The sequence below is a fragment of the Crocodylus siamensis genome, chromosome 2 (assembly GCF_052110815.1).
Source record: "Crocodylus siamensis isolate JL-2025a chromosome 2, ASM5211081v1, whole genome shotgun sequence".
Lineage (NCBI taxonomy): Eukaryota > Metazoa > Chordata > Crocodylia > Crocodylidae > Crocodylus > Crocodylus siamensis.
In genome coordinates this window covers 196,891,748-196,904,357 of record NC_143396.1, presented here as the reverse complement: position 1 = coordinate 196,904,357, position 12,610 = coordinate 196,891,748, and the positions used below count along the sequence as shown (strand labels likewise).

Below are 12,610 nucleotides of genomic sequence, written 5' to 3'. Positions count from 1 at the left end.
CAACAAACTGGTGCTGGCAGATCTTCATGATGTTGCCGTTAGCCAGCTTGTCAAGAATGGTCTCTTTGATAACTTTTTCCAGAATCTTTCCAGGGATTGAGGCCAAGCTGATTGGCCTGTAGTTCCCCAGATCTATTTTCCTCCTTTTACTCAAGATGGGCATCACATTGGCCTTCTTCCAGTCTTCAGGTACTTCACCTGAGTGCCAGGAGTTTTCGAATATCTTTGCCAGTGGCTGCGCTATGACTCTAAGTTAGGTACCAAAGATTTTATGTATGGAAATATGGGGCATTGCACATATATTAGTGTCTCTTAGATATTCAGTTTTGTGTGTAAAATATATCACTGTGTGAAGACAGTTTGAACTTCTGTGCTTAACTCTTTGTATGACCTGATTTCAGTGGCCGTGTCTACACATGTGCTTGACTGTGCTGTTGTTACTGTTGCTTTAGCAAGTACTAAATAACTGCTCAGTTACTACTGGTACTGCACAGTCCCAGCTCGACAGGTCATTTCCAACCCTACTGTGCAGTAGCAATGAGGTATTGCGCAGTAACTCATTGCTACTATGCAGTAGTGGCAGCATCATGGTCTGTGCTTGCCAATGCTACGCTGCCATAGCGATGAGCTATATCAACACAGCTTATTGCTACGGCAACATAACATCTTGTGTAGATGCCACCCACTGGTTCCTAGCACTGATAGTTTCTGTTGAGTTCATTCACAGTTTAGGGAGCAATCAAAAAAAAGGCTGTTATGTTTTATGTTCATAGCTATATTTTATTCATACGGTTACATAGTTTCATAGTTTCTAGGGTCGGAAGGGACCTGAGCAGATCATCTAGTGCCACCCCCTGCCATGGCAGGAAAGAGTACTGGGGTCAAATGACCCCAGCAAGATGTTCATCTAACCTCCTCTTAAACACCCCCAGGGTAGGAGCCAGCACCACTTCTCTTGGAAGCTGGTTCCAGACCCTAGCCGCCCTGACTGTGAAGTAGCGCCTCCTGATATCTAACCTAAACCTACCCTCTGTCAGCTTGTGACCGTTATTCCTGGTCACTCCTGGCAGTGCTCGGGGGAACAGTGACTCCCCCAGTGCCTGCTGATCCCCCCTGACTCCCCCCTGCCTGAGTACATACATTTTTAATTCACTATATAAGTACCTGTTTTTCAAAACCACACATAAATCATTCAGAGATCATTAAGATATACGTAAAGATAAATTCAACTAACACTAACATTAATTATTCCTGTTATATTATGGCAGCCCTAAAAGGCCCGGCCCAGACTTTATTGTACACTGAGCAAATACAGGGGAAGAAACCTCTGCTCTGATGAACTTCAAATCTAAAGACTAGAGTTTAAAAACCACTAAGAGAACTTGTATCAGGTATCCAGGTTGTAGCTGTATTGGTCTAGAGGAAAAAGCAATCAGGACGCATGGTAGAGGTGATAATCTTTTATTAGATCAACTAGATTTTTGCAAAAAAAAAATCTTTAATTGCAAGCTTTTGGGCACAAACACCCTTCATCAGGCATTGGAGAAAAGGTTGTAAAAGTTCTCCTGGGTAGAAATGAAATTTCATATTTCATAGGAGAGTTAAAGGTGTGGTAAAATCTCCTGTTTGGAAAAGTTCATTTTATATGCAGATTAGGCTCAGAGAAAAGTTGGAATAATCTGTTTACCTCAGAGTTGTTTGGTGGTAAGCAGGATTTATTCATATTTCCTTCTGGTTATGTTGTTTCATATTTCACAGAGGACTAAAAGAACTTTACTTTCTCAAATTAAGATAAGCCATAAATCATGAGTGTCAGACATGTCCTGTGGGCTGGATCTGGCCTGCAGGACTGCTCTGTCTGGTCTTCCAGGCAAACTGACAAGCAACTGGAAGGCGGGGGCGAGGGGTGGGGCATGGCACAGAATCTGGGCCCTCAGCATTAAGAGGGTGTGCAAGGGTTGATACAGCCCTGGTTACCCTCCAGCATCTTTTCCTGTCATCACCTCCATAGCACTGCATCCTCAGCTGCCAACCCTGCCACCACCCCATGCTGGAGGTGCCATCACCATGTGCCCCAGACCCCACAAGCAGCCCCAAAGTTCAGATCTGGCCCAGGGCATGAGGTGAGTTTGGCACCCCTACCATGATTGAGTAGCATAACTGATAGAGGCCAATAGAGGAGTTCTGGGTGCCACCCTCGTGCAGAGGCATAGCAATGCAGAAGGGTGCCTGGGGCAGCTGTCACATACTGGTACAGCAGTGATTTCTGGTTCCCACCATCGCTGGTGCAGTTGTGAAAGCAGCCGTTTTTCAACCACCATCCCTCAAATCTGTGCCTGGCGTGGCCACTCTGGTTCTCCCACCTTAGTTACACCACTGTTCTTTTGGAGTGGAGAGGAGAAGGCACAAAAATAGCTGCCTCTGAGGCAGTGGTGACTGTGCCACTGCAGCTGGCATGGTGTGTTGCAGCTGCCTTCGACACAGAGCTGTCCTTTTACACCTCTGCCATAAACTCCACACTCTGGATTTTATAGGTATGTGCTACATTCACTGTCAGAAAGTTAGGTCTGACTTACTTGTCATGTGAACACTTAATTAGGCAACATAACTAAGCTGTAGTCAGATATATTCCATAAGGAAGGAGGTCTTGTACAGAAGAGTACATTCTGTCAGCTCAAGTTGCTAAATTTACTCAACGATGAATGAAGTTGTTTTTTGAAATGTACCATAGAATTGTGCAACACCAAGGCTGGCTAGAAACCTGTTGAAGGTAATGAGAATGTTTCATTGATATTGTGGCCTTGGATTACAGAGTTTAAGTGCTGTGAAACTAATATTAGTCATTATGATGTCACTGAAGTTTATCTCATTTTAAAATCTGTTTCTAAGCACCAATAGGAATATAACATTTACAATTTTCTGCATGAATAGATTTCATGAAAATTGGCTAATTGAAAGTAAAACAATGAGAACAGCTGTGAATAATATAGGTTTCTTTACGCCTGAGAAGAATAAAAACAGGGTAGCATCTCATGCATTCTGTTCCACTGTATCTGAAACTTTTATAGAGATCATGTATTTAAAATAATTTATTATCTGGGTTTAAAAGCTTGCTGGTCACTTCTGCATTTGGTTGTCTTGCATTGAAGGTATGGTCAAGAGCTCAAGAAAACTGTCTTCCAATTCTACTTGTGCAGAGATACCTTGTGTGACTTTGGACAATCACTTCATTTCTCTATGCCTCTATTCCCTCATAAACATATAATGAGAGAAAAAATAGTGCTTAATTTTTCCTGTTCCTTTTGTTTTTGTCTTATACAAAATCATAGAAAATGAGGATTGGAAGGGACCACAGGAGGTCATCTAGTCCAACCCCCTGCTCAAAGCAGGACCAGCCCCAACTTGATTATCCCAGTGAGGCTTTGTCTAGCCAGGTCTTAAACTCCAAGGATGGAGATTCCACAACCTCTCTTGCTAACCTGTTCCAGTGCTTTACTACTCTCCTAGTTATAAAGTTTTTCCTAACATCTAACCTAAACTTCCCTTGCTGCAACTTGAGACCCTTGCTCCTTGTTCTGTCATCTGCTACCACTGAGAACAGACTAACTCCATCCTCTTTGGAACCACCTTCAGGTAGCTGAAGGCTGCTATTAAATCCCCCTCTGTCTTCTCTTCTTCAGAGAAGAGAAGGTTTAGGCTGTAAGGTCTCTTGGGCTCTGAGGTGTTTGTGTTGGTAGAGTGTCTGTCATGATCTACCACAATGGGACCATGTTCTTACTGAGCCTTTCACGAATAACCAAAACAAAAATATATACTGTATTTACTCAGCTCCAAGACAACCCCCCCCACCCTGCAATCAGTGTCAGAGGGGGGGAAAAAAACCCTTGTTGAGTTGAGTACAGGCCTGGGGGCTGGAATGCTTTGTTCAATGGGGGAGGGTGTGCGCATCAGGGGGAGCTTGGGGGAGACCATGCCATTTGTCCCCCTGCCTCCTGTTTCTTCACTCCCTCACCCCCAGCCTTGCTTTTGCTCTGGCTCTGGTTCTGGCTCCTCCAGCCCTGACCCAACTGGGCTCAGAGCTGCTGTCGCTGCTTCTTCCTGTCCAGATTGGTTAGGGCTGGGCTGCTACCACTGATGGTCCCAAAGCCAGAACAGAGCCACCCAGAAGGTAAATGGTAGGAGGGTGCAGGTGGTAGGAGGAGCAGGGATGGAAGGGCAGGCGAAAGGGGGCAGGCATGGATCTTGTTGGTGGGGAGGGCACAGGTGGTAGGGAGGCAGGCACCAGGGACAGGGAACAGGAGGGTGGGCACAGGCAGGGGGGAACAGGGTAGGGGGGATGGGGAAGAGTGATGAGGGTGGGGCATGGAGGGCAAAAGGCAGGAGGAACAGGCCCCAGAAGTGGCAAGTGGCAATGGGGCAGGCACAGGTATAGGGGAGGGGGCCAAAGGGAGGTGGGCAGGTACCGGGGGGGTCAAGTGACAAAGGGTACAGGCAGCAGAGGGGGCAGGCACAGGCACTGGGGACAAAGTATAAGGTTTGGCCTCTTGTCCCCCTGCTGCTGCCTTCCCTACTACAGCAATGAGGGGGACAAATTTAAGATGACCTCCTAATAATTAGATTCTATACATGACAAATTATAGATTTGTTATAATTTTCTATGTATGAATCTAATTATCAGGGGACTGTCTTAAATTCAAAATTTTATTGGATTCGGGTAAATACAGTAATTATGAGGACAAGGTTCTTTGGGCAAATCTGATATCTTTTATTAGACCAACTCAAATAGTTAGAAAAATTCTTCTTAGCAAGCTTTCAGGTATAAATACCCTTTGTCAGGCTGAGAAAGCATGTGCAGTTCAAGAAGAGCTCTTCAAAAAGAGCACACACCAACTGCAGATGCTTCCTCCAGCTCCCTGGTACTGGCAGGGATCCACATGACAACCCCGGCTCAGGCCAGGCCCACCTTGCCCCATATTCACTCCAGACCCACCCTGAATGGAGCAGACCACCTCTGGACCAGCCGGAACTTATGCGCACAGCCCCAGTCCCGGCCTGCCCTGGGCCTGCTTCGAACCACCTGTCTACACCGAAAGGCAGCAGCTGCAGTGGCAGCTGGCCAGAAGCTACTGCTGGGCACAGGGGAAAAGTGGCCACTTCGTCCTTACCACTTCCAGGGCCTTCTTGCTGCAGCCACCTAGAGCCCATGCTCAGGCTGCCCTGTGCCTCCTCTCTGCTGCTGTCACCACCACTTCCGGGCCTCCCAGTAGGGCAGCAGTGGCAATGGGGAGGAAACGCAGGGCGGCCCAGGCATAGACTCTGGGTGGCTGCAGCAAAAAGGGCCCAGCAGCAGCGAGGGAGAGGTGGCTGCTTTTCCCCCATGCCCAGCAGCAGCTTCTGCCCAGCTGCCACTGCTCGGTGTGGGTGGGCAATCTGGAGTGAGTTGGGTTGGGGCTGTGCGTACAGGTCCCGGCTGGTGCAGAGCTGATCTGTTTTGGCCAGGGCAAGTCTGGAGCGGGTGCAGTGTGGGCCAAGGCTGGGGCCAGGACTATGTGCTTAGCTGCTGCTGGGCTCTGGTGATGTGGAGGAGCAATAGGGTGCACGGTCTCTAGGCCCCTTGTGGGGGTGGGGGGAGGGGGTGCTGATCAGCCCATGACACTTCCTCAGAACTGACTATGTGGCCTGCAGGCCCAAGTACTTGCCCGGCCGTGGTCTTTAGTATCGGTACCATTAGGTAAATGTATATGTATGCTATTCCTTGTAAGTTCATCCAAAATAAGTGAAGATTTTAGTTTTAGGTAGTATTTTAGACCAGTGCATTCTTAAAAGTCATTTTTAAAGATTGATAGAGGAAAATGTATTTGATTTTTATATTATAATAAACCATTACTTTGTATATGTGCAGAAGAAGTTTTGGGTACATGTGTTGGAGAAAAGTTGCATCTGGAACACCACAGATAATTGTATGTAATATGCTTTTCTCCAATAGACTGAACCTGAAATTATAGAAGAAACAAATGTTGACCGAGTCAATGAGCCTCGAAATTATACTAGATCTCACCAGGCTAAAGGCCATTCAGAGACATCAACTTTAAGTTCTCAGCCATCTATTGATGAAGTTAGACAGCAGATGCATATGCTATTGGAAGAGGCATTCAGTCTAGCCTCTGCAGGCCATGGAGGACAGAACAGACAACAAGATGCATACAGCTCAACACAACACTTACCATACTCTGAGGTTGTGACTAGTGCTCCTGGTACCATGAGCCGACCTAGAGGAGGAGTTCAGTGGGTACCAACGTATAGACCTGAAATGTATCAATACAGCTTACCAAGACCAGTAAGTGAAACTTCTGCTTAATATGCTGTTCTATCATAAAGTTATTTGTATTTTGGTCATTGTTTTACAAGTTAAAGCTCCATTTTTATGCTCAGAGAACATACATATGCCTGTACCTATAGTAAATATGGCTGCTTGCAGACATTAAAAAAACAAAACTGTGCTTTACTGGAAGAAGCAGCATGTTACTTCTACCTGGCTCTGCAGCATCTGTATAGATCAGGTTCTTCAACAGGGCTTTTTGGCACTTTTAGCTAAAGCTGATTTAATCAGCTTTTAGATAAAAGTGCCAAAAAAGCCCCACTAAAGCACCAATCTATATAGACATTGGGTGAGCCAGATCCAACTAAGGCACTGCCTCTTCTGGGCAGGCACTGGGTTTGGTGCAGGAAAGCGCTGAGTTTAAAGTGCTGCTTTTTTAGAGCATCTGCAAACAGCCTATATAGATTATTTTGTGGTTGGGTATACAGAACTTATGAATGAAGACTTCTGGCTTTAACAATAGGCTGCTCTTTTCCAAGTTATTTATATGGTGCATTTAATGCTAGGACCATAGGATTTGTTTGATTAAAAAACAGGTCTATTTGCATCCCACGTGTCTGTCAGCATAAGTACAGTAATTGTCATCTCGTTTTGTAAAACAGTGGCTCCCCCTGTTTTGGGACAGTTACATGGGTTTATCAAACCAAGGCCTCATCTCCTTGCTAACTTCTGTCCAGTAGACTCTCACTAGTACACCAGTTGTGACTATAAGCGAAGGTTAGAGAAACCCATAGCCTGTGCAGTCTTGGAGCATATGCAGCTGATTTAGTAAGCAGACCATAACTATGCACAGGATATATTGTTATCCTGGCAGGAAGGAGAGCCTGTTAGTAGTCCCAAAGCCCCAAGTGAATGTTTTAGAAAAAAACATCTTGTAATTACATCAATAGGCTTGGGACTTGAGAGATGGGTTTAATTTCTCTTTGCCAGATTTCCTATGCTGTCTTGGCCAAGTCACTCTTTGGGTGTATTTACATGGTACCAGGCAGTTGTACAGACTCTCGAGCTAGTTCTGAACATACTAGGTTAGTTACCAGAAGCAGTCTAGTTGTATTAGTGCAGTCATTCTCCTGGGTTAATTAACCCACCGAAGAAACAAGGTGCACTAGCTTGAGTGGATGCTGCGCTAATTTGACTACATTGCTTCTTACTGGGTTGGTTTATTCAGCAGAGACTCGCATCTCTCTGCTTGACACTTTATTGTGATGTGAAGACATATCCTTTCTGCCCCATTTTCTCATCTTTAAATTGTGGGTATTACTTTCTTGCCTTGTGTAGATAATGAAAAGAAAAATGTGTTAATGACTAAAATGTGCAGATACTGTAGTGACAGAATTTTAAAAGCATCTGGACAGGGCTGCTAATACTGCTGCGAATGTTTGTTTAGAAACCATTCTTTTAAATACACTGAAAAAATCACAAATAGGGTAAGCTCATACCATATGGAAAGCTAAGCCTAGAATGAGCACTGTCTGATGGAGCAAAATGAAATAGCAATGTAAATGTGAAACTGCTGGAAAATAAAAGTACTTGGGTACTTGATTCAGAAACAGAAAAAAAAAGTTTCTTTTTTTTTTGTGAGTACTTATTTTTCTCAGAGATGGCATTTCAAGGTACCTAGCAGAAAAGAAAATTTCTAACTCTGTCTGTAGTAATCTATTGTAATATGATAATGCAGAGAAATTTTAACAATTTGGAATCATCACTGCTGTGATTGTCTCCCATGATAAGACAAGGGGAATGTAATAAAGGATTCTATGCCTGAGCTAACCCTTAGCGATAATATAAAAGTCAATGGCATTAAATGCACAAGTTCAGGCTGGTGCTATTTAAATCATGATAAAGGTTACTCCTGGCACTTTGAAATTGGTCTAGTGGAGTTTATATGACACGGGCTCATATCTTATGGCTGGAACTTGATTAGAAATTGTGCTGAACACCTAATGACCAGTCAAATTACTTTTATAGTTGAGCAGAACTTTCTAAAGGGAAATAAAAAATATTAACCAGTTAGGTATTTTTAAAAAGATATTAGTCATATGTTTCTCTGCATCATAACCTACATGCTTCATAAAGGGTAGCTACAGGAGTTTCAATAAGATTTGATGACAACATATATCACTATAGATTTGGAACTGTAAGCCACACTATTACTTTAAAAATGCCATTTGTATTTTTCTATTTAGGTTGCAGTGTTTAACTGCATAGCTCTAATAAAAGCTGTGGGGTGTCTTTGTCAGTTTGCTCCTAAGGTTCATAAAACAATTCAATTCAAAGTCTCAGATTAAGCTTTAGGGCAGGTCTCCATGTGCAGGGACTTGTGCTTGTAGAGGCACAAATAGCAGCAGCTCAGATTTGTGCCTGTGCTGTGTGCCCCATTGTGTGCCCCTGCACATGCGCTTTGGTGTACAGCAAATTGTCCTGGGAAGGGGTAGAGGAGGCTGGGGCCAGCACCAGTATTACCTGGTGTGTAGCAGGGGCACAGATCCGGCAGCAGAGAGCCTGGCCAGCAGCCAGTGCTGCTCTGGATGGCCAGCCCTCCATTTGTTCTGGTGCTCACTACTGGTGCATGCTCTGTGCCACTTTTTTCCATGGAGGATTTTTTTTGAAACTGGGATTTCCTTTCCATTTATGTTTCCATTCCGTTCTGTTCTGTTCCATTCCCTTTATGTTTTCATGTTCCCCACATGCAGTTTGTGGCACTGCCCTTAGTGTCTTTGAAGTTTTTAGGATCTCTGGTTTTTGAAGACAGTTTCAAACATTCCCTTGAGAGTTGTCAATATTAGTTGGCTGTCATTGCCCCAGTCAACCTCCCTTTGCTGGACATGTTCAGGCTGTTATACTTGGACTCATATGATTTTGATTTGCTTAGACTGAGCTGAGCTTTGGCTTTGGGCTTCATGGCACACACTCATGGTATGGATTCTCTATCACTCCTAGGACAGTAAATAAGTGCCTCTTTCCTCAAGCTCCACAGTACATCTTTCTCGGAGCTCCTACTTGTGAGCACTACGATTTCCTTTCTGCTGCTTCAAGGACAAGTTTTATTTGGAGCAAATAGACAGTTTAAATGAGATTTCTAATAACTCTTTATAGACCAGAGCAATATATACAGATCTGAGTAATTTAAGGAAAACTTGCAGTTAAATCTACAACCTTGCTTGGGATTTGGATCTACATCCTTCTGGAATTCCATGATTTCTCACCATTCCTACAGGTCAGGCTCATTGATCTCTTTAGATCTATCTTTCCGTAACTTGGCTGGTCCCACCGTCAAGATGGCTGTTTTGCCCTTCAAAAGTCTAGCTGTCCTTCTGAATTTTCAACTACTACCACTATCACCTCATTTCTTTGTATCCTTTCTGGGGAAATGCCTCTGCTCCAAACCCCAGTCCTGCAGATCATCTGAAATAACTGGATCCTTCTAAGTTAGGAAACCTCTTGAGCATACCCATTGTCCTGCCATGGCAGAGTCATTAAAGTATTAACTATTGCTTTTTTGTTTGTTTGTAGCTTCTCTCAAGCAAAGCGTGTAATACATGTCTGGTTGCTTGTCAGCCCATAGATGGTTAAAAGTTCATACAGTCAATCAGAATACATACATTGCATGTGACATACATGCTGAACTGAAGCTTTTAAATCCTGGCAGCTGACTGAATCAAGTTGAGCCCTTTATTCAGATAAGAACTGCCATCTTTGAGAAGGCTGGCTTTGAAAACCACCAAATGAAAAACCTTCTTTTTTATGACTTGGGGCAAGCTACCATCTTTCTCCTTTTCAGTGTTCTGTAAAGGGGGTAATATGAACAGGAGAGGGAGCCTGTGTCTTAGCCTGAAACCTTCCTCCCACTGGGCAGAAATGTTCATCACTACTCTTCACCCGTTTATCCAGTGGCGACTAAAAGTAAATTGCAGTGTCTCCATTTCAAAAGGAGAGCTGGATAATGCATAACCTGTGATGGTTACAGCATTGTGCTGGGAAGCCAGAGGGATGAAGAGGAGGGAACCTCTGTGTGAGGGGAGCCATAGCCTGAGTCTTGGTTTATGGGTGAATTTCCTAGCCACTAGGCTATTAATAGTTGTTGTCCACAATCCCTTGATTCAAGCATCATCTCTACCATGGCTCATTGATAAGTGTAGACGTGACTTAAGTCCAATCCTTGAGCCACAGATCCATCTTCCAGAGAGAGAATGCCATATGTCAGGATTTCTGTCTTTTTCCTTCCTTTGGTAGCAGTGGGAGATTTGAATCTTCTCTTGAACCTCTGTAGACCCACTCTGCTCCTGTTCTACTCCTTAAACCTCCTGCTGTGGTCAGACAGGAGGTATCTTCTCCCCCATGTCTCTTCTTGGGGGGATTCTACAGCTTTTTACAGCTGATGATGCTTCCAGACTTATTGAAGAGATTTTGCAGTGTTATAATTCCTTCCTTTTAAGGACAACTGCCTTTCTAAGGGTTGTGTCACACATCCAACACTTACTCAGGGTGAAGTTACATGTTACCCTTAGACTGTTCTAAATCTGTGGACTGTTAAGCATGCTGTGAGCAGTTGCATGTTAAAGGTTAACACAGTTCCTTGCCTACACAGCTCTGACTTGCCACTAGAGGCTGGTGAACAGGGGTGTGGCTAGGACCCAGGATACCTGGGCTCTGTCTCTGCTCTGGGTGGGGTGACAGAGGGTAGGAGCAATGCATTCTGGGAGGCTGGAGGACTGCAAATTGCTTGTTTTATCTCTATGGAGCAGACTGAAGTTACACTACACAAACTAGGTAGCACAGCTCAGAATTAACCCTTGCCTGGAGTGATGCAACTTTGAGATGCTCAGAGGGCACTTCCTAAGAGTTAATGACCTTTGACTTGCAGATGATTGCATTTTAAATGCACTTACTATGGTCTAAATGCAACGTGTAACTGAGTGCAATTAAAATGTGAGCAGACGCATATTCAAGCATAGAATCATAGAAGTAGGGTCAGAAGAGACCTTGTAGATCTTCACCAGCTGGGCGGGAGAAAAGAACTGGACTCAAATGAGTCCGGCCAGGTAGGCATCAAGCCTCTTCTTAAAGACCCCCAGGGTAGGAGCCAGCACCACTTCCCTTGGAAGTTGGTTCCAGCTCCTAGCCACCCTAACTGTGAAATAGTTCTTGCGGATGTCTAATCTAAACCTACTCTCCAATAATTTGTGTCCATTGTTCCTTGTCATGCCAGGGGGCGCTGGGGGACACAGCGTCTCCCCCAAACCCTTCTGGTCCCCCCTAGTGAGTTTATAGACAGTCACCAGGTCCCCCCTCAGCCTTCTCTTGTGAAGGCTGAACAGGTTTAGGTCCCGCAGTCTTTCAATGTAGGGTCTGCCCTGTTGTCCCCGGATCATGCGGGTGGCTCTCCTCTGGACCCTTTCAATGTTGTCCACATCCCTCCTGAAATGGGGTGCACAGAACTGGATGCAGTACTCCAGCTGTGGCCTAACCAGTGTCGTATAGAGGGGGAGGATCGCCTCCATGGCTCTTCTTGAGATGCACCTGTGGATGCACGACAAGGTGCGGTTAGCCCTGCCAACTGTGACCTCGCATTGTCGGCTCATGTTCATCTTGGAGTCAATAATGACTCCAAGATCTCTTTCTGCCTCCGTGCACTCAAGAAGGGAGTTTCCCATTCTATAAGTGTGCTGCTGGTTTCTACTGCCTAAGTGCAGCACCCTGCACTTGTCAGTATTGAAACGCATCCTGTTTGTTAGCCCACTCCTGTAACCTATCCAGATCTTGCTGCAATCTTTCCCTCCCTACTAGCATGCTCACCTCACCCCAAATTTTGGTATCATCAGCGAATTTAAACAGGTTGCATTTCACCCCGTTGTCCATATCGCTGACGAAGAAACTGAACAGCGCAGGCCCAAGGACCGAGCCCTGGGGGACTCCGCTGCCCACTTCCCCCCAGGCTGAATATGACCTGTCCACCACCACCCTCTGAGTATGACCCTTGAGCCAATCTGCAATCCATCTGACTGTGTAGGCATCAATGCCACAGTCACCTAGTTTTTAATGAGGATGGGGTGGGAGACGGTGACAAAGGCCTTGCTGAAGTCTAGAAAGACTACATCTATGGCAACATCTGCATCCATTGCCTTTGTGACCTGATCATAAAAGGCAATCAGGTTGGTCTGACATGACCTGCCTCTAATGAAACCGTGCTGGTTGCCCTTGAGCATCATCCCTGAAGCCGACCCATCACAG

The 12,610-nt window shown here is 45.0% G+C and overlaps 1 protein-coding gene across 2 annotated transcripts in view; it reads left to right on the top strand.

Annotated features, from left to right (window-relative positions):
* Nucleotides 1–12,610, top strand: part of KIAA1549L (KIAA1549 like) — a 288,283-nt gene that overhangs the window by 239,905 nt on the left and 35,768 nt on the right. For both annotated transcript variants that reach the window (XM_090032777.1, XM_090032776.1), the window contains one exon: nt 5,987–6,337. In XM_090032777.1, the coding sequence (XP_089888903.1) occupies nt 5,987–6,337 (351 nt within the window). The remainder of the gene's footprint in view (nt 1–5,986; nt 6,338–12,610) is intronic.